General features: G+C 39.7%; 1 protein-coding gene across 1 annotated transcript in view; it reads left to right on the top strand.

Annotated features, from left to right (window-relative positions):
- Positions 1–24,176, top strand: part of CFAP74 (cilia and flagella associated protein 74) — a 105,299-nt gene that overhangs the window by 31,738 nt on the left and 49,385 nt on the right. Inside the window, exons 7-14 of the mRNA XM_077837397.1 lie at positions 4,156–4,329; positions 4,628–4,738; positions 6,422–6,524; positions 7,863–8,020; positions 11,042–11,252; positions 12,187–12,366; positions 16,337–16,510; positions 19,266–19,384. Coding sequence (XP_077693523.1) covers positions 4,156–4,329; positions 4,628–4,738; positions 6,422–6,524; positions 7,863–8,020; positions 11,042–11,252; positions 12,187–12,366; positions 16,337–16,510; positions 19,266–19,384 — 1,230 coding nt within the window. The remainder of the gene's footprint in view (positions 1–4,155; positions 4,330–4,627; positions 4,739–6,421; positions 6,525–7,862; positions 8,021–11,041; positions 11,253–12,186; positions 12,367–16,336; positions 16,511–19,265; positions 19,385–24,176) is intronic.

The following is a 24,176-nucleotide window of genomic DNA, read 5'->3' as shown; positions in this document are numbered from 1 at the left end:
AGATAAAACAATAAAACAAGTTTATTAACTACAAAAAGATAGATTTTAAGTGATTACAAGTAAAGATGCTGATTACAAGTATTTAGAAAAGCTGCACGAGCGAAGTCCATGGGGCTGGATGCACTGCATTCGAGGGTGCTAAAGGAGTTGGCGGATGTGATTGTAAAGCCATTGGCCATTATCTTTGAAAACTCATGGCGATCGGGGGAGGTCCTGGACGACTGGAAAAAAGCTAATGTAGTGTCCATCTTTAAAAAAGGGAAGGAGGAGGATCCGGGGAACTACAGGCCAGTCAGCCTCACCTCAGTCCCTGGAAAAGTCATGGAGCAGGTCCTCAAGGAATCAATTTTGAAGCACTTAGAGAAGCCGAAAGTGATCAGGAACAGTCAGCATGGATTCACCAAGGGCAAGTCATGCCTGACTAACCTAATTGCCTTCTATGACGAGATAACTGGCTCTGTGGATGAGGGGAAAGCAATGGATGTGTTATTCCTTGACTTTAGCAAAGCTTTTGTTATGGTCTCCCACAGTATTCTTGTCAGCAAGTTAAAGAAGTATGGGCTGGATGAATGGACTATAAGGCAGATAGAAAGCTGGCTAGATCGTCGGGTTCAACGGGTAGTGATCAATAGGTCCATGTCTAGTTGGCAGCCAGTATCAAGCGGAGTGCCCCAAGGGTCGGTCCTGGGGCCGGTTTTGTTCAATATCTTCATTAATGATCTGGAGGATGGTGTGAATTGCACCCTCAGCAAGTTTGGTGATGACACTAAACTGGGAGGAGTGGTAGATATGATGGAGGGTAGGGGTAGGATACAGAGGGCCCTAGACAAATTGGAGGATTGGGCCAAAAGAAATCTGATGAGGTTCAACAAGGACACTTGCAGAGTCCTGCACTTAGGATGGAAGAATCCCGTGCACCGCTACAGACTAGGGACCGAGCGGCTAGGCAGCAGTTCTGCAGAAAAGGACCTAGGGGTTACAGTGGACAAGAAGCTGGATATGAGTCAACAGTGTGCCCTTGTTGCCAAGAAGGCTGACGGCATTTTGGATTGTATAATTAGGAGCATTGCCAGTAGATTGAGGCACATGATCATTCCCCTCTATTTGGCATTGGTGAGGCCTCATCTGGAGTACTGTATCCAGTTTTGGGCCCCACACTATAAGGAGGATGTGGAAAAATTGGAGAGAGTCCAGCAGAGGGCAACAAAAATTATTAGGGGGCTGGAGCACATGACTTATGAGGAGAGGCTGAGGGGACTGGGATTATTTAGTCTGCAGAAGAGAAGAATGAGGGGGGATTTGATAGCTGCTTTCAACTACCTGAAAGGGGGTTCCATCTACACTGTTCTCAGTGGTAGCAGATGACAGAACAAGGAGTAATGGTCTCAAGTTGCAGTGCGGGAGGTTTAGATTGGATATTAGGAAAAACTTTTTCACTAGGAGGGTGGTGAAGCACTGGGAATGGGTTACCTAGGGAGGCGGTGGAATCTCCTTCCTTTGAGGTTTTTAAGGTCAGGCTTGACAAAGCCCTGGCTGGGCTGATTTACCTGGGGATTGGTCCTGCTTTGAGCAGGGGGTTGGACTCGATGACCTGCTGAGGTCCCTTCCAACCCTGATAGTCTATGATTCTAAGCATAAAAGACAGAACTGGTTACAAAGAAATAAAAGGTAAAACACAACACCTAACTTTACAAGCTAAAGTGAATTCAAAGCAAAAGTCTCTCTCACCACATGTTCTAGCAATATTACTGGTTGACTTCTTTTCAGACAGGATATCTTCCTCAGTCCAATGATGCTTCCTTTGTCCTTCAAATGTTGTCGATGCCGTGAGTACAGAGGAAGGAAGAGATAACTTGGGGTGTCTGCTCTCCATTTGTGTACTTTTTCCTCTTCTTTGAGAATCATCTCCAGCTGGAGTTCAGGAGACAGAAAATCTGTGGGGAAGGGAACCTCCAGCTTATTTCTTTGACAAAATGTTAATTTCTCGCTCACACCCTTTTTCCTGCCAAAGAATGGCCACTTAACCAGGTGATAATCCATTTGATTTCATTGACACCTGGCTGAGGTGCCAGTTTGCCTTTTGTCTCTGAGGAACTGGTTTGTGACTGCTTCCCCAGATCTGGAATATGTTTTAGTAACATCATATAGTAGAATATTATAACTTTACATACAATGTTGCCACACATATTTTACCAGGATAATAATGATCAGCAAATCATGAATTTTCAGATGATAGTTTACAAGGCATAGTTTATACAAAATGTATCATAGCCTTGAAAAAAGGGTGGACGTAGTGATGCAGACTGTCACAATTATGTACTGAATAATATATAAAGAATTGTATCTATGCATATTTACTTAGTTTCTAGTTCTTAAAAGGAGGTGAAGGGAAAGCAACATCAGCAACCACAGAAAACTTGTTCTGATGAGTGTTTGTAGCAACATAGGTAGCACATATCAATTAGTGATCACCACAAGTGTGCAGGTCACTTAGGATAATTAACTCTCCCTGTATTCCATTTGGAACCATTCTTAGTTTGAATATAACAGTGTTGTGTTATTCGCTGCAGTCTCCCAGACACCCCTTAAAGAACTATAATACCAAAATAATAGAGACAGTTTAGTAGCACTCTGTATTTTTCTGCTCATGCTGTTAGTTGATGCATCACACTTACAAAATTATTCAGATGATAAAAAATAAAATGATATATTTGCAGAAGGTAGCTGGCAAACCCCTTTATAGTTTTGCACCAGCAGTTCAAATACTAATACAGCCATATCAAAGCAAAAGCTCAAGCAGGAACTTATAGCCATGCTTAGCTAAATGATTAGCCAGAAAGTAGTATATCCTACTTCAGAATTACATAGTAGCTTTAAAAAGCTTCTTTGATGCTTTCATTTGGTGTGTGATTTGCGTTAAACGCATTAAACCTAAAAAAAAGTTGTTAAAGATTGTGACAGCCAAACAAGCCAAACAGATAAAAACACTTCCTGAAACAAGACAAAAAAGTGCTAGTTAAGTTGTACTTTCTAATTCCTGATTTCATCTGAAAGCATCAGAATGTCCTAAGACTTTCACTTTTGCTGAGAATAGTTCTCTCCCCATTCTGTGTCTGCCTCAGTCATATCCTTCTGTAAAATTTTCAAGAGCACCAAAGTGACTTAGGAGCCTACATCCCATTGAGGCACTTAGGCCCTGATCCACAAAGGCAGTGGTTTTCAACCGGTGGTCTGTGGACCCCTGGGGGTCCAAGACTATGTCTAAGATTTCCAAAGGGGTCCACACCTCCATCTGAAATTTTTTAGGGGTCTGCAAATGGAGAAAGGTTGAAAACCACTGATCAAAAGTATTTAGGGATTTAACTCCCATTGATTTCATAGATCTGGGCCTTTGGAGAATACGTTCTATTGAGCTTTAATAAGACTTTGGCTCCTAAATGCCTACGTTACTTTTGAAAATGGGACTTTAGGGCTCATTTTACCTGATGTGAATATTGCAATTGCCTGGTCTGGCAGGTTCACATATAACAGGACCCCACACATTTTTAAATCTCATGCAGTTCTAGGACTCCATATTGTCTGTGATCTGCACACAGGTTTCCCAGAGACTTCAATAGGAGTTTATCCTAATACCTTGTCTCTGGATGTGAGGGCATGGATATTTACACTTTAATTCAGATTTAATGTCCTGTATCAATCTTAAGCATCCTTAATGCACCCCTCACCATGGTATCTAGGCGCCTTGGTCAAAACTCAGAATAGTCAACTCTAAGGATCATCACTGAAAAAGCTTACAAACAAACTAGATGTTTTTGAATAAAGAAAGCATTAAAAGCATTCTTTACTGTCGAGTAAACATTCTGCCTTTTCTTACATTGGGTAAATACCAGCTTGAGGAAAAAGAGGAGTTTGAGGAGAAATATAAGTGACATCTCTAAAAATCAGAAGTATTAATACTAGTACTAACAGGATTATTAGCTATGTCCTTTGAAACTAGCAGGGCATAGCGTAAAACATGGCTGAACTTCCTTTTTCACTATGGAGCTGGTAGCACTGAATATATGTAATTAATTGGTCTGCTTTCCTTTTCCCAACTATCTTTGCCCATTTCATTTGCGTCCCTTTAATGAAAACATCTCACTCTGTGCTTAAAAGGTATGAGATGTGGCAGATAGAAATTGAGCAGGGGAAATTTGGAAGCCTCCGGGAGCAACTTGAGCAGGATGAGGAGGAACTAGAGAGACAGTGCAAAGAGCGGGCAGAACAGAGGATTCAGAAAGAAAAGACTGTAGCCCAGCTGGCAGAACGAAAACAACAGGTTGGAAAAAAGTAAGCACAATAACTGATAATCCGCTTTCCTTTCCCCAACTATCTTAGCCCATTTCATTTGGGTATTGGAAAGGTTTCCTAACTCAAAGGATGCTAGTTATGAAGGCTCTTCATGTAGGTACTCACCACAGAATATTTACACAGGGAAATGCAATTAAAGGGGCAACATAAACCAATGGCAACAGTCCACAATCCTACAGCCCTTGGGTAAGCAGAGGACCCCTTGACTTTAGTGGGAGCTGTTCGTACATCAAGACAGTAGGACTATGCCCACTTGATTTTTATTTGTGTTTTGCAGAAAAGAAACGGAAGCCTGGGAGGCGTATGAGAGAAGACATCAAAAAGTAGTCGAAGATGCACACAGGAATCATGAGAAAGCAGCTCAGTTTCTGAAAAAATCTATGTCAAGGTTCCATTAGCTTTTCCCCTTGCTAGTATCATAACACAATATCTGAAATGTGATACCTGATCCTCAGCCTTTAAGAGGAAACATTTTACAGCTAGATTACATTGTGACATTTAACCCTTGTCTACACTAGAAATTTATGTCAATATAACTACATCGCTTAGGGATGTGGATTTTCCACACCCCAAATGACATAGTTATACTCACCTAACCTCTGGAGTAGACAGCACTAGGTTGACAGGAGGGACACAGCTATCACCTCTCAAGGAGGTGGACTATCTATGCCGATGGGAGAAGCTCTCCCACTGGTGAAGGTAGCATCTTCACTAAGTGCTACAGCGGCATAACAAGTGTAGACAAGCCCTTAGAAATCTCCAGCCATACCACCTAGTGCTGTGATCCTGCCAGGTCTCACAAGCTAAACAGGGACTTGAATAAGAGGCCTCTGAGGAAAATCCAGGTGACTTGTGAAGTAGTGTGGGTGAATCAGTAGTTGGGATCCTTCCTTTTGAGTCTGTTTTGACAATTTTCAGAGTAGCAGCCGTGTTAGTCGGTATTCGCAAAAAGAAATTTCTTGTTGTGACAATGTCCCACTATGGTCTTAGGGGGCACTGTATTGCTGGAGGAGTTGAGTTTTGAATTAGATGCACTATCTTGGACACTTGTAGGCTTGTCATTCCCTTTATACTTTTTAACTGGGGAAAAGCTGAATTCCAAATCAGATGATTACCTATCTAAATTACCTCTGAAGTTTCAAATGGATATGGTAGTTTTCACTGTGTCTACTAAAACTGCTGCACAGTGTTTCTTTGCACTGTTTCTGTTACATCTCTGCATTGTACTTCAGTGGTAAATGAGATGAGCTCACTCTGTGTTGCTTTATGTTTTCGTAAATAACTATTGTTAGTTTCTGGCATAAAAATAAAAACTCTCTACAAAATATTTGTAAATCAACTTTACATGTATATTAGAACCTTATACACTGGAAAGGTAATTGTATATTTTCCCTATTATTCTTTAGTTTTTTCTTTGGCAATATGGACAAGATGCCAGAAATTAAGTCCAGTGAATTCATTACTTGACTGTTCTGAGTCTTACATCTCAAGCAAAATATATTGTATCTACTAGAATGGAATCTAGGATCATGGTAGTTAGAGATGGAAAAGACCAACTGGTTAAAAAATGAACCAAATATATTTAAATTCATGTTAATAGTTATGGGATTTTCTCAGGCTTGATTTAGGAGATACCATGTATAAAAAGGCCCATATTTAGGGGTATATTTGTAGTCTGTAAACAATAGAGCAACTTATGCAAGCATCAGCCTTTGTTTTAGTAAATGTCATTGTATATCTTTGGTTATATAACCAACACCTAAATCTTTACTATATTTTAGTGGCTAGATGTTGATCTCGATATGGAATACACCTACTGGTAGATACTCAAAGTTTAAGAAAATATATTGTTGAACAAACTATCTTTGTGGCCCTTTGAAACTTAAGTGGTTCTAAGTAGAAGAGTCCTCCAACTGTTCTATTTTACTGGACCCGTTATCATATAAACACAGTGTAACCTACAGGAGGAATGTTTGGCAATGTTAACAATTACTGTTTGCCAGGTTAGCCATTTTAATGGTGAATGCTTCACAGCAGGACATGAACCTGAAAGGCTTTATTCTACTAACAGAATTCATCAGAAAGAAGCAAAGGAAGAACTGAAAACTCAGGAGCATATGGAAAAAAGGATGCAAGCTGTGCTGTCCCTGAAAAACAACATAACTTCCAATAGGGTACCTCTACGACTGCTAAGATTAGTAGTGATGCAATTGATTCTCTGGAGTGACAGATTTTAATGCAAACCATTTCAATCATAGAATATCAGGGTTGGAAGGGACCTCAGGAGGTCATCTAGCCCAACTCCCTGCTCAAAGCAGGACCGATCCCCAGTTTTTGCCCCAGATCCCTAAATGGCCCCCTCTAGGGTTGAACTCAGACCCCTAGGTTTAGTAGGCCAATGCTCAAACCATTGAGCTATCCCTCCCCCCAATATTCAGCTTGCCCCTGGTATAACATGACCTAGGAGTCTAGCCACTAAAGGTTACAGAGTCAGACTCACCAGGGCCGGCTCCAGCATTTTTGCTGCCCCAAGCGGCAAAAAAAACAAACTTGCCGCTGAACGGGGAGGCAGAGTGATGGTGCGGCCGCCGAATTGCCGCCAGCGACTGAAAAAGATGGTCCCCGCCGCCAAATTGCTGCCAAGCGCAAAATGCGCTGTGACGGAGCGGCCGCTGAATTCCAGCCACCGCCGAGGGCAGATTGCCACCCCAGAGCCCGACGTCGTCGCCCCTTTACATTTGCTGCCCCAGGCACCTGCTTGGTTCGCTGGTGCCTGGAGCCGGCCCTGAGACTCACACGTCCAAATTCAAATACCCTCACTCTCATTGAGTAAGTACCTTATTCCAAGAGCAGTTCACTGCCTTCAGTGGCACCACACCTAGACTACAGTATTCCATGAGTAAGGGTGTCAGAATCTGGCCTAGAGGATGGTTGACTGTATTGCTCTTAATACAGAAATACTTTACAGTATATTAAAATAAAACATTTAACATAACATAACAGTTAAACTAATTTAAACCAACAGGAAAATGAAGAAATTCAGATTTAAGGCTATCATAATCTTACTTGTTTGAATCTATATATTCCAGAGTCTGAAAAGATGGCCTTAACTATCTTAACTAGCCACTGATTGTATTATAACCACCAATGCCTGCCACACATTGTTGCATAGAGTAACTTGTTTCAGAGGAAGGCCCTGGAAAAGGAGGTTGGAGATCAATAGACATGGTTCATGCATTTAGTCCTGACCCAGCCACAGCTCTTTGCCAGGAGCAGAAGTAATCTGTGTGAGCTAGGGATGCAATTGACTCAAATATTGCAAATAAAATCAGGTACAATTAAAGGATTTTCGAAAACCAAACAAACCCAAAGGCAAGTTCAACTATTAAAAAGAAGAAAGCAACCTCTTGGTAGAAAAATCCACCATCAATTTGTAAATAGAGAAAGGGACTAAAATCAGAGTCCATATTGTGTGAGTAAAATATGTAACTGTTATTTGCATGACTTTGTAGGAAACCCTTCGAACCCTCCAGCTGAGGGACAAAGCAAAGGCTCTTGAGGCAAAAAAGCAAGAGATGAAGATGAGAGGGAATATTCTGGCAGAAGGAGGCGATGTCACCAAGGAGATTTTTCTCCATAAACAACGTGTTGAGTTTGAAAGGCACAAGCAGTAAGCAGTCATTTCTTTGTATACGTTTTACTCCAGGTCGATACTCATACAGGAGTGAATCGTCACCTCACTCCACTTAGAAACTGAAAACATGAAATCTATATTGCTGTTAGCTTTGCTACCCCAGGGAACTGAACTGATTCTTGGAGTCTTGTGTAGCTAGAGACTGTCAATCCAAATCCTCAGATCATATGAACTGGCAAAGCTTTATTGACTCAAAGAAGCTAGGTTGATTTATATCAGTTGAGGATTTGGCTCAACTGTTTTTCCTTATAGTTTAAAAAAGTGTGAAGGAGTCACTGGTTCAAATCCAAACCATGACCCTAACCTGCCACTGCATCTGTGCAGGTATAACTTACCATGCATAAAGAGACCCATTGAAGTCAGTGGAGCTCTGCATGGGAGTCAGCCCACATGGATTGAATTGAAGGATCGGGGCCTTTGTTTGTTAAGACCAAAATTGTTGCCATCTAAGGGTGACTAGTGGCCCACATAAATAGGTCTGAAGTTTTGTCCATTCTCTGGCCAGGTGTCTATGTCCTGAAAACCACCCCAAGCAGATGGAAGTGGAACTCTTATTGGTAGATGTACCAGTGAGGCTGTGGATGACTGGCCAGGGAGACTGAATTGAGCTGTAGCTCACGAAAGCTTATGCTCAAATAAATTGGTTAGTCTCTAAGGTGCCACAAGTACTCCTTTTCTTTTTACTCTGAAACCTTTAGAAGTGAGCCTCTAGGTTAGGATTGAAGCAGATTGAGGAGGCAGTGTGGGGACTAATCACTAATGCACTAGATATCCATAGAAATAGAAGACTTCAGTCTTTGGAGATGTGAACCCGCCACTTTCACTAGCGCTAAATGCATATTATAAAAATTAATGAATAAACATTCTGCAGGAGTTATGGATACTCTGTCCTTGAAAAGACTACCTTATTTTTTTAGGTTTAAACCTTCATCTTTTTCACTATTTCCCCATGTAATTTACATAGCAGTCCCAGTGTTGATCACATGTTCTGCTAGACTTGCTATTGGCTATACATGACAGTATGTTCCTCACAACAGTTCCTTTCTAATTTCAGCTATCACTCTGCTAACCTGCTATTTCTCTGAGTGCCTTTGTTTTGATCTTAGTCCTTTCTTCCCATAACAGAGATGATCTGTGCTTTATCTCCTATCTGAATCTCAACCTGAGCATATGTCCCTGAATTATTTGCAGAATAATTAATTCTTTAACCATTAGAATCTGTAATTTAATTTGTACTGTTCAATTTCAAAAAGATAGCAAAATTACATATCAAATGTGATTTAGGGCTAATATGATGTTTTGCTATTAAAGTTTCTGTAGACTGCACAGTAAACTCATGAACTAATTGTACAGAAGAAAGATGGTCTTTATGTAAGGCACAGCACTGGGAGTCAAGAATCCTCTGCCATTTCTGGGACTGCTACTTTCCATGCCTCAGTTTCCCCAAATGTAAACTGGAGGTTATGCCACATAACTGCAAGGATAAATTAACTGCTGATAAAGCAATTTGCAATATATGAGTCAATATATATGTGCAAAAGATTATAATGTCCTGCCTATATTTAGAATAAGCAATCATTTACACACAAATCAGTTGAAAATGTAAACCTCAGAAGCTAATTGAATCTTTACTATAAATAATTTCTGTTTCTGAAAATTATATAGAACCTAAAGGAATATAGATGAAAGGAATAGAAATAGCAATTTTTCCTGTAGATTCTGTTAATTCCCTTCTCAACAGAATGGCCCCACCCACACACTCATTTTGTTAGCTTAGGTTAATCACCGTAGACTGCTAGCTAAAGTCTGTACTTTAAAGAGACATGGCTTCAAAATCAGATAATTTCAGACAGAAGTGTGTTTTCTATTGCTACAAGTAATATTTAAGATTACTATAACTGAAAGAGTATAGAGAAAAAATGTCTTCCAGCTTTTTCAGTTTGTTTACTTTGTGCATTGACTACACTTTGGTTATGCTCAGTTTCAACAATATTTGTGTTGGTCTTTGATACAGCACAGGGAAGACAAAGAACATTTTAAAATATAAGAAAATGTTATTGCAAAAATCACAGAAATTGTCAGAGGGATTTAGGGGCAGGCATAGGATCTCAAATTACTTCTCTATTTTTAAGGTACTTATATGATCTCCATTACCATGATATCCGAGCACCTCAAACTTTGTACTGTATTTATCCTCACAACATTGCTGTGAGACAGAGTTGTACTAGAACTACTAAAAGCACTAGAACTGCTAGTATTGAAACTGAGGCATAGAGAGACTGAGGGCTTGTTTACATAGCATGGCAATGCGCATTACAGGGGTGTGATTTCTAAAGCACGCTAACATGTTCTGTACTAATTGTTCCATGTAGATCCTGCTGGTGTACACTAAAAATTACCTACTGTGCTTTAACATAGTATTGTTGGGTACTTTTAGTATGCACCAGCACGATCTACAAGGACCAATTAGTGTGCTTTAAAAAAAATCACACCTCCGTAGTGCGCAATGATATATTGTGTAGACATGCCATAAGTGAATCACTCAAGGTCACACAAAGTCTATGGCAGAGTGGAGATTTGAACCTGCATCTACCAAGTCCCAGGCTAGTGGCCTAGTCACTAGACAGTCCTCCTTTGAGTTCTTTTGTTATAAACTGACTAGATCTCAAGTTTACAATATCCCATTAAAGGATAAAGTCTAAGTGAATCGAGAACATTACAGTTTGAAAATCTTACATCACTTTCAGCCTTGGGGAATGGGCCCGGATATCCTTCCCAAACAAGTCTTTTTAAAAGTCATAATTGAAAATATTTAGTCTGTAGAAATATGTAGAAATCATAAAAATCCCATATTATCTTGATATACACGGATCATCACTGCACTATATATTAAGGGCTCAAAAAATGAACCCTTTGGTAGTATTGTTAGTGCACAGCAATGGCTTCTTTCTTACTTTCTTTCTGGTTTCTGTTTGTTTTTTTAATTCTTTAATACAGAGAATTTACAGAACAGCAGAAATCTAGAAAAACTGAGATTGTAGCTCGGATTTTGCAAGAGGAAGCATATGTAGAGAAGCAGAAAAAACATCAAGCTTGGGCAGAAGCACTTAGGAGTCAGGGTAAACTTCAGGATTCCTTACGGTGGAGAATCAAAACATGGCAGTATATTGAGAATGCCTGTGAAGATCCAGCTGCACCAGTACTGCAGGTAAGCAATGCTATTATACCTAACTACCTTTAGAGAACTGGTCAAATGTTTTAGGGCTGCTGTTATCAGAGTGGCAGGGAAAATAATGTTTGTTCACCGCTGAAAATGTATAGTTTGAGTTGGTGGTTGTAAAAAAGCATTTGCATTTGCTAGAGCCTGGTGCTGTACAGTACAATATGAGCAGGCAATGGGATAGTTTCCCCATTAGATCTCTCAATAGCCATCAGTCTCAGTCTGCTAGTCCAGTTCTGACACTCTCTTGAGATGGAACACTTCCTTATTTAACTCAGAAGTAAAATGTAGTTGTAGACTTAGTTTCAGATTAGCTTGTCCCAAGTGACAAACACAGCTCTGTTTGGAGCCTCTCCACGCAGCTTTTACATCAGGCAAGTGGGTAGTTCTTTCAAGACTTGTGATCCTCCTAACCAATGCCTACAAGTATTTTACCTCCATAATATTCCAGGCTTTCGCTGGCTCAGAGAGGAGGAGAGTGGACTTTTGTCCCCAACTTAGATCCTCCCATATGACTTCTTGTCTGGTGTAGGTCTGTTATTTAAAAGAAAGAAAAGAAAGGAAAAATGTATCTGCCAGTGAAAATAGGCACAGTACAACCGTTGTTAAAAACAACACATGAAATTGGGCTGCATCATTTATTAGAGGTTGAAGCAGCTTCCTGGCAGTACACATTAATGAATACCCTTATGCCTGAACATTAGTTTCCAACCTACTAACTCCTGCAATTCACATGATGATGTGATTTCTTGTAACATACGGTTTTCACTGTGCACAATGTCTTCCAGATTAATTAGCATAAAACAGTCGCAGACCTCCATACTTCATAGTCTATTAAAACATTATTAAGTGTCTGTTCTTACGGTATTACTGCTGGAGTAAAACAATAGTTCCTTGGAATTTTGCTCCTGTCTCATTGTAGAAGTCTTGGCGTACTCCATCAGCTTGTTCCTTAGTTGATGACAAATCTAGTTCTGTGGTGGATTTTTCTGAAAAAGCATTGCAAGATACGATCCATGAAAATGATGATAAAGAGGCGAGTCAGACTCTAGCTGAGCCAGAGTTTACAGGACTTTGGAGTCAAGAATGTAACTTATACAAGGTAAAACTTTTAATTTCTCATCTTATCCCCTGCATTTTTCCCAGTAATTGGCCTTCTCACTGTCTTTAGAAGTTTTCTGACTCTTGCTATCACCATGTGAATGTGCACTCAAAGCCTTGCATGAAGAATTCATTTGAAAGTTTTGTTTTAAAGAAGGATGTAAATCTTCATAGAACCACTAATGTGTTAAAATACTTATCAGTCAAAGCAGTTGAAGTTTGCCACTATATTCTCATACTGTTTGTTCCCTTATATAGAGAAAATTAACTGGCTTAGTTTTAGTTCCAAGATTTGTGGAGACATATATCACTTCATGTTTGCTGGCTTGTTTGACTTTTAAAACTGAACATGACATTCTGTTGAGCTGGTAATGAAGATCATTTCATGTAGAAAACATTTTTTTTTACTTAGTGCTTGGCATAGAAAGCACATCTTTCAGTATAGCAAAGTAACAACATTTAGGGCTCTGATCAGAAATAAATAATGTACATATGCAAAGTGGAAATTGATGTTTTCATAATGCTGCCAAGCACTTGTACATTTTACCAAGGCACATACCTTCCATAGATCTCTTTTTTAAGTCACATGTGACCTTGAGAGTAGACTTTAGCATCAAAGGGCACCGTCAGTAAAAATGTATTCTCTTTCCATGGAAAAAATAAATTGGAATCAAAGCTGAGATGGCTATAAAGTTAGTTGACTTTGTGGAGCAGTCAGTCACTCTGGAAGTCAGAAAAAGACTCACTTTAAGTGGGGGAGAGGCAGTATTACTGTATACAATAGTCAGAACATAGTGTTGCCCAGGTGCAAAGTACAAAACAAGTGGAAGTTGGGAGGCTGAGTTCCAGCTGAAGGGAAGTAGCAAAGAAAGAAGCCAAACAGGGTTGACAAGATTCCAGTCACAGGCTCCTCTACCAACTATTGCTTTCTTCTCTTACAAAATATCCTTTATGAACACCTCCAATCAGTTATTTATAGCCCCCGAAGTCCTTGCTTGTTGAAGTCAAGAGAGTTGCACGTCAGGGATAAATTTGGCTCACAGTGTTTCAGATGAACTGGTATGTGTAATAAGATCTTAGCACAGCCTTAGCCTGGTAAGCTTAATTCAGCTCCAAAGCTGAATCTTAGCACAATAGGTTCACTGGAAAGAAATCCCAATATTTTGCAGTGGTTTGTAAATTTCTGTAGATGACTAAATCTTTGCATTTACAATTCCAATTAAATCATTATTTTGTTTAATTGATTGATGGATGTTGGCCTCTCCGTAATGCTTGCCAGTTTGCAAGTAAACAACATGGAGACAACATAGGCCAGTGTAAAAGTGCTGAAGCAGTTTCTCATTCAATGGCAACAGTACGAATTTCTCTCATATTTCCATTAAGCCAGTCCTACTGTTCATACTAAGGGTCAGGTTTTGCTCTTAGGTATATCAGTGTAAAGCTGAAGTAAATCCACTGACTACAATTTACTGTTAACGTAAATCCTGTTCCAAGCTTCCCTCTGTTGAGATCATTTTTCCCAAGATGCTTTGAGAGCCTTGGCTAACAGGCATCATGAAATGCAAAATATTCCATTTTTGATTCTAATTTCTATGTATACACTGCACTGTCTATCATGTGACCAATTAAACACTATATGCAGTCACCCTGGAAAGCAGTACAGACCCACACCATGAAATGGACATGCTTAACAACAGGAACCATTCTTGAAGTTAATGCAGCCACTCCAGATACATTCTGATGTAGCGGATGACAGTGTCTGTCCCTCTGTCTCATTGACACAAGTAAGGGTGTTTTGCCTGGTTGAGGGCTGTGTAAGGTCTTCTTGATTTGCCCTTGTATTTTCCGAATGTCTAACCTCTTTGCAGTGGTAAAGAGATTTTCACGTCCAGATGCTGATAACCCAGAATCTCACATTCACTCTTTACATTATGTTAAATCCAGAGAGTGAGAGGCGGGTGTGCAGCTGTCAACATTTTGTTGCATTTTGGCTGGTAGGCAGCTGGGTTTCTGACTCCCTCCTACTCAGAGACTGGATTTATTTATTTATTTTTCACTATATAAAATGTGTTTATAGTGTTGTGACATTACCCAGGGTACAATCTGGATCGATGAACATGTGTCCTCCCAGATCTCCAACCTGGGGTGCCTTTTACACTGCTTGGCTGTGAGAGCTACCACTTGTGGTCTGCTCTCACACACCTTCCAGCATGTAAATTACTCCCAGATATACTGCAAGACTTCTATGGCCAGCCACCCTTGAATTACACTGCAGAGCATCACCAGCAAATTCCCAGACCCGGACTTTCCCCCCGAATTGTGTGTCTTGTACTGCACAGCTTTCTCCTGGACAATAAAAGTTCATATAAAGTCTATCATTTTATTAATAGAAAATGATATGCACAAATCCTGTTATCCCAAATGGAGGTTCCCAAACACTTCAATCCAAACATACTGCTCTAGATAAAACAGTAAAACCAAGTTTATTAATTACAAAAAGACAGATTTTAAGTGATTACAAGTAATGAAGCATAAAAGTCATAATGGTTACAAGTAAATAAAGAGTAAAATGCAACTATAACTAACTTAACAAGCTAAGTGATTTCAAAGCAAAGGCTTCTCTCACCATATGTTCTAACAGTCTTACTGTCTGAATTCTTTCAGTCAGGATCCCTCCCCCAGTCCAAAGCTGTTTCCTTTGTTCTTCAAGTGTTCTGGAAACCCTGGGTAGAGAGAAGGGAGGAATACTTTGGGGCGCCTTCTATCTCTTCTTACAGTCCTTTCTCTTCTTCGAGAATCATCTGCAGTTGAGGTTCAGGAGACAGAAGTCTGTGTGGACAGGAACCTCCAGCTGTTTCTTTTGTCAAGATGTAGATTTTTGACCACTTCCTCTTTCCTGCCAAAGAATGGCCACTTAACCAGGTGGTAGTCCATTTGATTTTGTTGACTCTTGGCTGAGGCGTTGGCGAACCTTTTGTCTCTAATTGCATCATTTTTGACTATTTTCCACTTGCTTAAACTGCAGGCTATAGTTTGGTAACCAGCAACAAACTGCCATTTGGGCTGTTAGCTCAGTTTGGAATTGAAACAAGGGTGGAGAGGATCAGAAACGGTACATAAAATTCCTCCTCAGTTGATTGTCCCGTAATGATTATCATTATGTGGATGGAACTTCTGGAAGAATGCTAGTAATCAGAAAGAGAGCTTAAAATGAGAGGGATGAATGCCTAAATATCTAGTTCAACACTTCCTATCTGTTCAGTTCACTGCCACTTTACCTCTTATACAGACGACAGTTTTCAGTACTTGTATTCAGCTATTCCTCTCCTTGACTCTTTAAATGTAAAAAGAGAAAAACCTAAATTATCTAGAGTAGTTGAGAAATGGCCCAAACCACACACTTCCTTGTTGTGACTATATTGGAATTACACACATGTTCAAAACTGTGCAGGCACATTTTCTTCATGCTTTTGAAAAATTGGACCTATAGTCTTTTTCTTTTAAATGATAGCTTCTTTAGCTTTTCCTAAAAGGGCCAAATTCTACTTTCTGATAAGTTTATCCATCGCTGTGGAAACACCATGCAAGCATCTGAGAGCAGATTTGGCAAATATGCTTTGTTAACCTACAGTATCATTTTCTCTTCTTACTTTCTAGTCTAGAGAATACGTTGAGCCTGATTTTCAAGAGGCCTCAGATTAGCCTTTAATTTTGAATGCATAACCATTTGTCTGTCTACATGCTGCATTTGCACATACAAATCAACCGATTATATACCCAGCTATCCAATCAGTGCTGCTAATTAAAATATGAAAACTATGTTTTCTGGAACAGATTTAAGGCACAAATTTGTAAGGTCAAAATTTGGGTTCTGTTCTGAAAATTTGATGGAATACAAGAGTGTACAAAAAAATCTCTGAACTATGGTTTCTTATCAATAAATTGCCATTTTTATTGGCTTCAATTATTAGATGCCAAAAGATGAAACAGATCCAAAGCCACTAGGTGCAAGTAAACTGGAAAGAAAGATTTTCACTGAAAACTTGGAGAAACTTCGAAGTGGAATTATTCGCAAACAAGTTGTGTCCGGTCGTGAATTTAAGGGGTGTCCTTTTTATAGCAAACCAAGTCTTATTCACTTCAAGGTTGGTGCATATTTTGCATTGTGGCTTTGTGTATTTACTGTATGTACAAACCAGTGTCTCAGTCAAAAGCACATTGCAATCAAAGGCAAGACTCCCATCGACTTAAATGGGCTTTCAGACTTTTAGGAATTAAGTCAGAAAGGTCAGCACATAATCTGAACCTGCCTGAGGAGATAAAATTATATGTGGTTCTTGTTAGGCTATGTTCCATGCTAATCAATTAAAAGTAAATTACTTAACGTAATAACTGTTTCAAGAGTATGTGGTATAAATACAATATTAATGTAATAAAAAGCTGCTTAAACAAAGTCTTGTATCCCACTGTCAAATATAATTTAATTATTAACAGGAACAAAAGCTTTCTAGTATTCAACACAATGTCACATTCTCCTCCCCTCTCCCCCCTCTCCCACCATGCGCTGTCACCTCTTACAGAGCCAATTTCCAGGCCATTGTGAAATGTTCCCCAAATAGGCACACTTTAATGACTATTTTGTAGCATCAAATATGAACTCAACTTTTCGGCCAGCCACATCCGTATTCATGGTCAGTGCGCCGAAGTTTATTCCTTCAAGGCACATGGGTAAGCTATGTGGTGGGTACATAACTGATGAACAGATATATAGCCCATACTTCCCAGCCTGTATGCCTTGCTCTGGAATACCTCCGAGTATGGAGGACTGGGCTCTCCGTGGGTGTAGAGTGATGGCAGAATTGGGGTCGAAATATCCTCCCTCATGCAGCCTTTCTGCTGTGGCTTTTCATATACATGGGAGGAAATACATAGTAGGACAGGGCTGGTTCTAGTCCTAGCTCTTCTTCATACTTCCTGTGTGATCTTTGGCAAATTACTTCAGTTCCTTAATGCTACAGTTTCTTTATCTGCAAAAGGAAGATAATACTTCTCCACAGATACCATATATGCAGGATTCTTGCTTCAGGGTGTTAACTCCTTAGCAAACTTCTCTAGCTCTTCGGTATTTTTATGCTTGAGGGCAGGTGGAACATGTGCCAAGCCCCCTATTATCCCCTGCTATTATAGCTCTTTAATTTTACCAGTTCATTACAAGGCTTCCCTTCTTAGTTTTTTGAGAACTAAATATGTTTTACTTAAAGATTTTGATATCCCTTATGAAGCTTTGAACTGGTGGCTTCTCAGCAGTGAATTTCAGAAATCATTTGGCCATATTGGACAGTACCATTTCCTCATTTAAAAACATGCCCAAAGAAAACAGTGAACATGCTAGAAAAGTAAAGTGGCTGTATCCAAGCGGACACACAACTCTCTTAAAGTGTCAAACTGAAGTCATGGTTCTGGCACAATGCGAGAAGTCTTTGTAAATCTTAAAGTGCATTATCAACAAGACTGAAAGCACTGCCTTTATGTGCCCTGTCCTTTGGCAAACACTCCAGTGATCATTTCATATTTCTTTTCATATGGAAGTAAACAAAGGATGACAGCCTCATAAACAGATGAGGGCCAGAGGAAGAAATCTTTTTACCTTTTCCTGTTGTGGCTGGAGTTTCATACACAATTTTAATAATAAATTATTAGCTCATTCCAAAAATATGGTTGGCGTGAAGTTCCTATTACTTCAGTAAGGTTCACATGGCCCAATTTTCACTCAGTAGCTTCTACTGGTGAGTATGGAGCACATTTGAAAATCCGGTCACTCCACATGCCTAAAGGCTGCTGAGCTTTTTTGAAAATCTTATTCTAATTGTGGGTGCTGAGCACTTTTAAAAATCTGACCATTAGATTACATGTGAGATTTAAAAGTATCCCCATGTTTAAAAAGACCAGCAGATCAGCTGTTAACTCTTTTGTAGTTTCCCCTATTCCATTGTTACTTCTCTTTTTACTTGCAGAATAATTTTTATTTCCTTTACTGTGACTGCAGGCACACTAACTGACTGGGAGCCCCCTTCTTAAGAGTCCCAGATGAATCAGTGAATTACTACTATGCTACCTGCACCTTTTAGTAGGATGATGTATAATAGATGGTATTCATATTTGTAAACAATTTGCAAATTAGTGTTAATCTACTGTTGGGTAATTATTTAGTTTTCCTTGTTAATAATATGTAATTAATTGATGACAGTGTACCTATAAAATACAATTCTAAAAGGCAGTGAATAATACCTAACACTTGCATAGCATTTATAATTTTCACAATTCCATTTGAAGTCAGTGGGAACTGCAGCTACACGATCCCACCTTTAGAAGCGGGACCCTTAGGCCTGGGGAAGGATATGCACTGGGGAAATTTCCTCTAAATCCTAACCAGTTTTTAAAAACTAGCTGGAGCCATAGTGTAGACCATAGTTTAATTACTGATTTCAAAACTGCTTCAGAGTTTCTGGTTCTCAGTCTTGTGCTCAGAGCTCTAGACCCTGAATCAAACTTTAATGTAATAATATTCTTATATGCATTCACTGCAGGCAACAAAAAAATGGCTTGGAAACATCAAGTTGTGTACACAGCTGGCTAACACTACCACATGATCCTATTACTAGTTCCCACCTCCTCCTTGCTGTTTGTTGTTCAGTTGTGTCTCTTGTCTTAAATTGGATTGTTTGGGGCAGGAAAGCTTCCTAAATGTGTTTGTACAGCACTTAGCATAAAGGGCCATGATCCTGATGGGGACCTTAAAATGCTACTGCAGTACATGTTGTAAAAAAAAAAAATCATTATCACATGTGAAAATGCTACCATCTCCATGGAGGTGTGATTGAATCTGTGTGCTATTTCTAGGATTTTGATGTAGGTAAAACCTACAAAAAGAAGATAATTTTGATAAATGCATCCTACAGTGTTAACTTCTGCAAGCTGGTGGGAGTCAGTGAGCATCTCAAGGATTTCATCAATATTCAGTAAGTAAACAGGCTCAAAATCTGAGAGGATGACTTATTGCAGCCTTAACATCAAAACAATCGGCTAAAGTTACAATCAGGAAGCTATTGTATTTATTGCATTTATATTTTATTCTCAGTAGAGTCAGTTCTGTTAAATAGAGCTGTAAAAAATTACCTTCCAAAACAAATCTCATCTCCCTTTGCTATTCCTTCTTCCTTTTCCCATCTCTCATTTATGTCATGTACAGTATGAAACCATAGCATCAAGATCATTAGATCCCTTATGTGAACCCTCCACCCTGCTTTAAAAATGTGCTAATGGGATTTTATTTACTACCATCCGCTCCAAAACGGAAATTGCAGCAGATATATATATATATATATATATATATATATATACACACACATACATACACACACAGTATAAGTTTTAAACAAATAATTTAATACTGTACACAGCAATGATGATTGTGAACCTTGGTTGAGGTGGTGAAGTCAGAGAGTGGGATATTTCCCAGGGATTGCCTTAGTGCTAAATGATAAACTAGCAATTGGCTGAGCCCTCAAGGGGTTAACTCGTTGTTAATATAGCCTAACACTCTACAAGGCAGCAGGAATGGAGGGAGGGGAGACAGCGACAGGCACCCTGTGTGTGAGAGGGAGATGCGCATTTCCCCTTTAAGTAGGCTGACCCACTCTTAAGTTCACTGCCTTGTTAAGTTAATCAGCAAACTGAGACCACAGCTGCTGCCAGGAAACCCTCTCCATCCTAAGCCCTCTTGTGTGTCCCCCTGCTCTATGGAGATGGGGTAAGTGGGGTCCGGGAGCAGGGGGGGACACCCTGACATTAGCCCCCCTTATCTCCTCCCCCAGCAAGCAGGAGGCTCGGGGAGCAGCTCCAAGGCAGAGGGTAGGAGCAGTGGCTTCTGCACGGGGAACTTAGGGGAGTGGGGAGCTGCCAGTCCACCCTGGTTCCAAGCCCCCATCAGCTAGCTGCACCGGGCTGCTCTTCCCGTAAGCAGTGGACAAAGCAGGCGGCTGCCGACATTATAAGGGAGCATTGCACAACTTTAAACGAGCATGTTCCCTAATTGATCAGCAATGTAATAACGAAACAACATTAACCAGGATGACTTTAAGTGAGGAGTTACTGTATCTTGCAACTGCATGTATTAATTTCCATTTGGCACACTGGGAACCCCACTAGAAGTGTTACAAAGTACTGGCTCCGCAAAGCGACTGATAGCCACTGAGCCACAAAGACATTGCAGAGGGATTTCAACCCTGCCTTGGTCCCCTGAGAGTACTGAGGTTTAGGCATTCCCCATGATCATAACACCACATGTGCTTGGGAGCACACAGACCCTCCCCTACCAAAGGGAAATGGTATGGATTTTAAGTATCGGGGGGAGCCACGTTAGTCTGTATCCACAAAAACAACAGGAAGTCCGGTGGCACCTCAAAGACTAATGGATTTATTTGGGCATAAGCTTTCGTGGGTAAAAACCCACTTCTTCAGAGGCATCAAATTTTTACCCACGAAAGCTTATGCCCAAATAAATCCATTAGTCTTAACTTGCCACCGGACTCCATGTTGGTATGGATTTTAAACAGCCATTAAGGTGCAGAAATTGTAAAGTAAAGTACTCTTTTGCATAGAAGGAGATGCCATGTGCATTTATGTGCGCGCATACATAAGAAGCGGGAACATTTCCTGATTCTGCCTCTTCTTTCTATTCCCAGACTTTTTAGCTAGGGTGCATATCACAGAAATAGCTTTTAACTGTAACAGAAGCGTATCTAGGATAGAAATGGGAAGGCTTGAAAATTCCCATAGTCCTAATTAATATTTCGGTCAAGCTTTTGCTGGGCACAAGCTGCCTATAGTGATTCTCCTGTTAATATATTGTGAAAGCATATAAAATAATTCAATCTGAACATAATATATAGTATGTTTCAAGCTTTCCCTAAGCAAAACACTTAAAAATGCAATTCTTGTTGCCTTTAAATACAATGCAACTTTGAAGAGATCCATCCTATTGATTGACGTTTGTGTATTTTGCCTTCATGGAAATAACTTGCTTTGGAGTAAAATAAAATGTGACTAGAAAAATTATCAGGTACATAAGAATGGCCATACTGGGTCAGACCAAAGGTCCATCTAGCCCAGTATCCTGTCTTCCAACAGCGGCCAATGCCAGCTGCCCCAGAGGGAATGAACCGAACAGTTAATCATCAAGTGATCCATCCCCTGTTGTCCATTCCCAGCTTCTGGCAAACAGAGGCTAGGGACACCATCCCTGCCCATCCTGGCTAATAGCCATTGATGGACCTATCCTCCATTAATTTATCGTGTTCTTTTTTGAACCCTGTTATAGTCTTGGCCTTCACAACATCCTCTGGAAAGGAGTTCCACAGGTTGACTGTGTGTTGTGTGAAAAAATACTTCCTTTGTTTGTTTTAAACCTGCTGCCTATTAATTTATTTTGGTGACCCCTAGTTCTTGTGTTAAGGAAGTGTTATTTATTCCTTCTCATATTTACCTTCCCCACACCAGTCATGATTTTATAGACCTCTGTCATATCCCCCCTTTAGTCATCTCTTTTTCAAGCTGAAAAGTCCCAGCCTTATTCATCTCTCCTCATATGGCAGCCGTTCCATACCCCTAATCATTTTTGTTGACCTTTTTTAAACCTTTTCCAATTTCAGTATATCTTTTTTGAGATGGGGCGACCACCTCTGCACACAGTATTCAAATTGTGGGTGTACCCTGGATTTATATAGAGGCAATATGATATTTTCTGTCTTATCTATCCCTTTTATAGCTCTTTGGAGTCCGCCTGGGACTTAACTATCTTGAGTAGTTTTGTATCATCTACAAATGTTGCCACCTCACTGTTTACCCCTTTTTCTAAATAAGTTAAATAGGACTGGGCCCAGTACAGACCCCTGGGGGACACCACTATTTACCTCTCTCCATTCTGAAAACTGACCATTTATTCCTATCCTTCATTTCCTAATTCCTACCCTTTGTTTCTGGTAATTACATGAAGGTCTTTAGACAAGATAGAATTTAATTTCACATAGTTCCTTCCATATTCTAGGTATTTGAAAATGCCTGCCTTAACTGATTTCTTTTTAAAGACACCTAAGGGAGTTAGATGCCCACTTTCCACTCACACATTGGTGATAAGATGATTTGTTATAATTAACTGCACAGAAAAGCACTGGAGTTTATAGACATGGACCAGAATTTTCAGAAGGGCTCAGCAGCCACAACTGAGACCAGATTTTAAGATCCCAATTAGGCACCTCAATAATTGGTCAGATTTTCAAAGGAGCCTGGCATCCAGCAAACTGAGCACTTTTGAAAATCTGACTATTTACTTAGGTTCCTACAGGGGAGTTGATTTTTCTTTTTTCTCTGAAAATCTGGTTCCAGTTGTGGGTGCTGAGCATTTGAAAATCTGGCTGATATAGGATAACAGATTCCTGCTCCAAATATCTTGCAAGCTAAATAAACAGACAAAAGAGTGAGGAGGGATGGGGCATGAGAATTATCTGACTTTTTGTTTTATCTAAAATCATTAATATTCCATGCCAGTGTGAGGGGAAAAAATTACATGGTCTTGCAAAATGAGGATTAAGAGAATATTAGTAAATCTAACATGCCCATCTCTGTAGTATCTGATAGTGATCGTGAACAAGGGGCTAATCCAAAACTCATTGAAGTCAATGGAAAGACTCCTATTTGCTTCAGTGGGCTTTGGTTCAAGCCTTAATTAATACTTCTATTGTTTCTTACTTAATATATCAGGCACTTTGAAAAAGGCAAAGAACCGCTCTGGTAATTAGCGAAAAGGGACCTGAGTTTCTGTCTGGGCTACCGAAAGGGATTTTACATTAACATAGGCAAAAAAATTTCTGTCAGCTGCCATCCTCTGTGGTATGGCTCAGGTTAACTTCCTGATTATTGGTAGTTCATATGAAAGGCTAAGATGAAAAGAGCTGATGAAATAAAGGAATAGAAACCTTTACAACAAAGATCATTTAAATAGAAATTTCTAGGGATGTCTACATCAATTCTTTAACATAATATTGATAATAGATTATGTAGCAAAATATTTTGTCCAGTTGGGATAGATTCCAATAAACGACTATATTGATAAATTCCTTTGTATACCTATGAATCAGCAAATGAGAGCATCCCAGGTCTGTTTCTTTTTAAGCATGGGCTAATCTTAGATTAAGATGTTCTGAACCCAAGAATTCAGTAACTTTAATTTAAAAAAATACCAAGGAAATATCACATTTATTTGGAACTCTATTAAACCAAACAAAAGAAGACCAATTATAATCAGGCTTAAAAGTGAAAAAAGCCAGCATTGTGTGTGTAAATGCTATTTATTAACAGATGAAACAGCTTGAACCAAACTTGCTTGCTTTGCATATAATTGAATTTAAAAGTTGCCAACTCTTCAGGCTAACCTGAGGAAATAGTTTCTGACATTGATGTTTCTGTTGTACCCCAGTGAAGTGACACAAAATATTGCCCACTGAAATGAACAAGTCATGTTAATACAATAACTGATTTCATACTCGAGAGATTCTATTTTACAGCTCACTGCCCTCTGCCACTTTGTAGTGATAGGCTGTGCTTTGAATTTCTAGCCGCCTCAATAAGATAAGCCATGGTGCTTAACAAACCAACCCCCATCCTTTCAGTCCCTACAACAGTGTATTGGAATATCAACAAGATACAGTTACTGAGTGAGCACAACCTCCTTGAGAGCTAAAAGTTCTGAATTCA

Source organism: Eretmochelys imbricata, chromosome 18 (assembly GCF_965152235.1).
Source record: "Eretmochelys imbricata isolate rEreImb1 chromosome 18, rEreImb1.hap1, whole genome shotgun sequence".
Taxonomy (NCBI): Eukaryota; Metazoa; Chordata; order Testudines; family Cheloniidae; genus Eretmochelys; species Eretmochelys imbricata.
The sequence above is the reverse complement of the archived record's forward strand: the minus strand, read 5'-3'. Positions and strand labels throughout refer to the sequence as shown.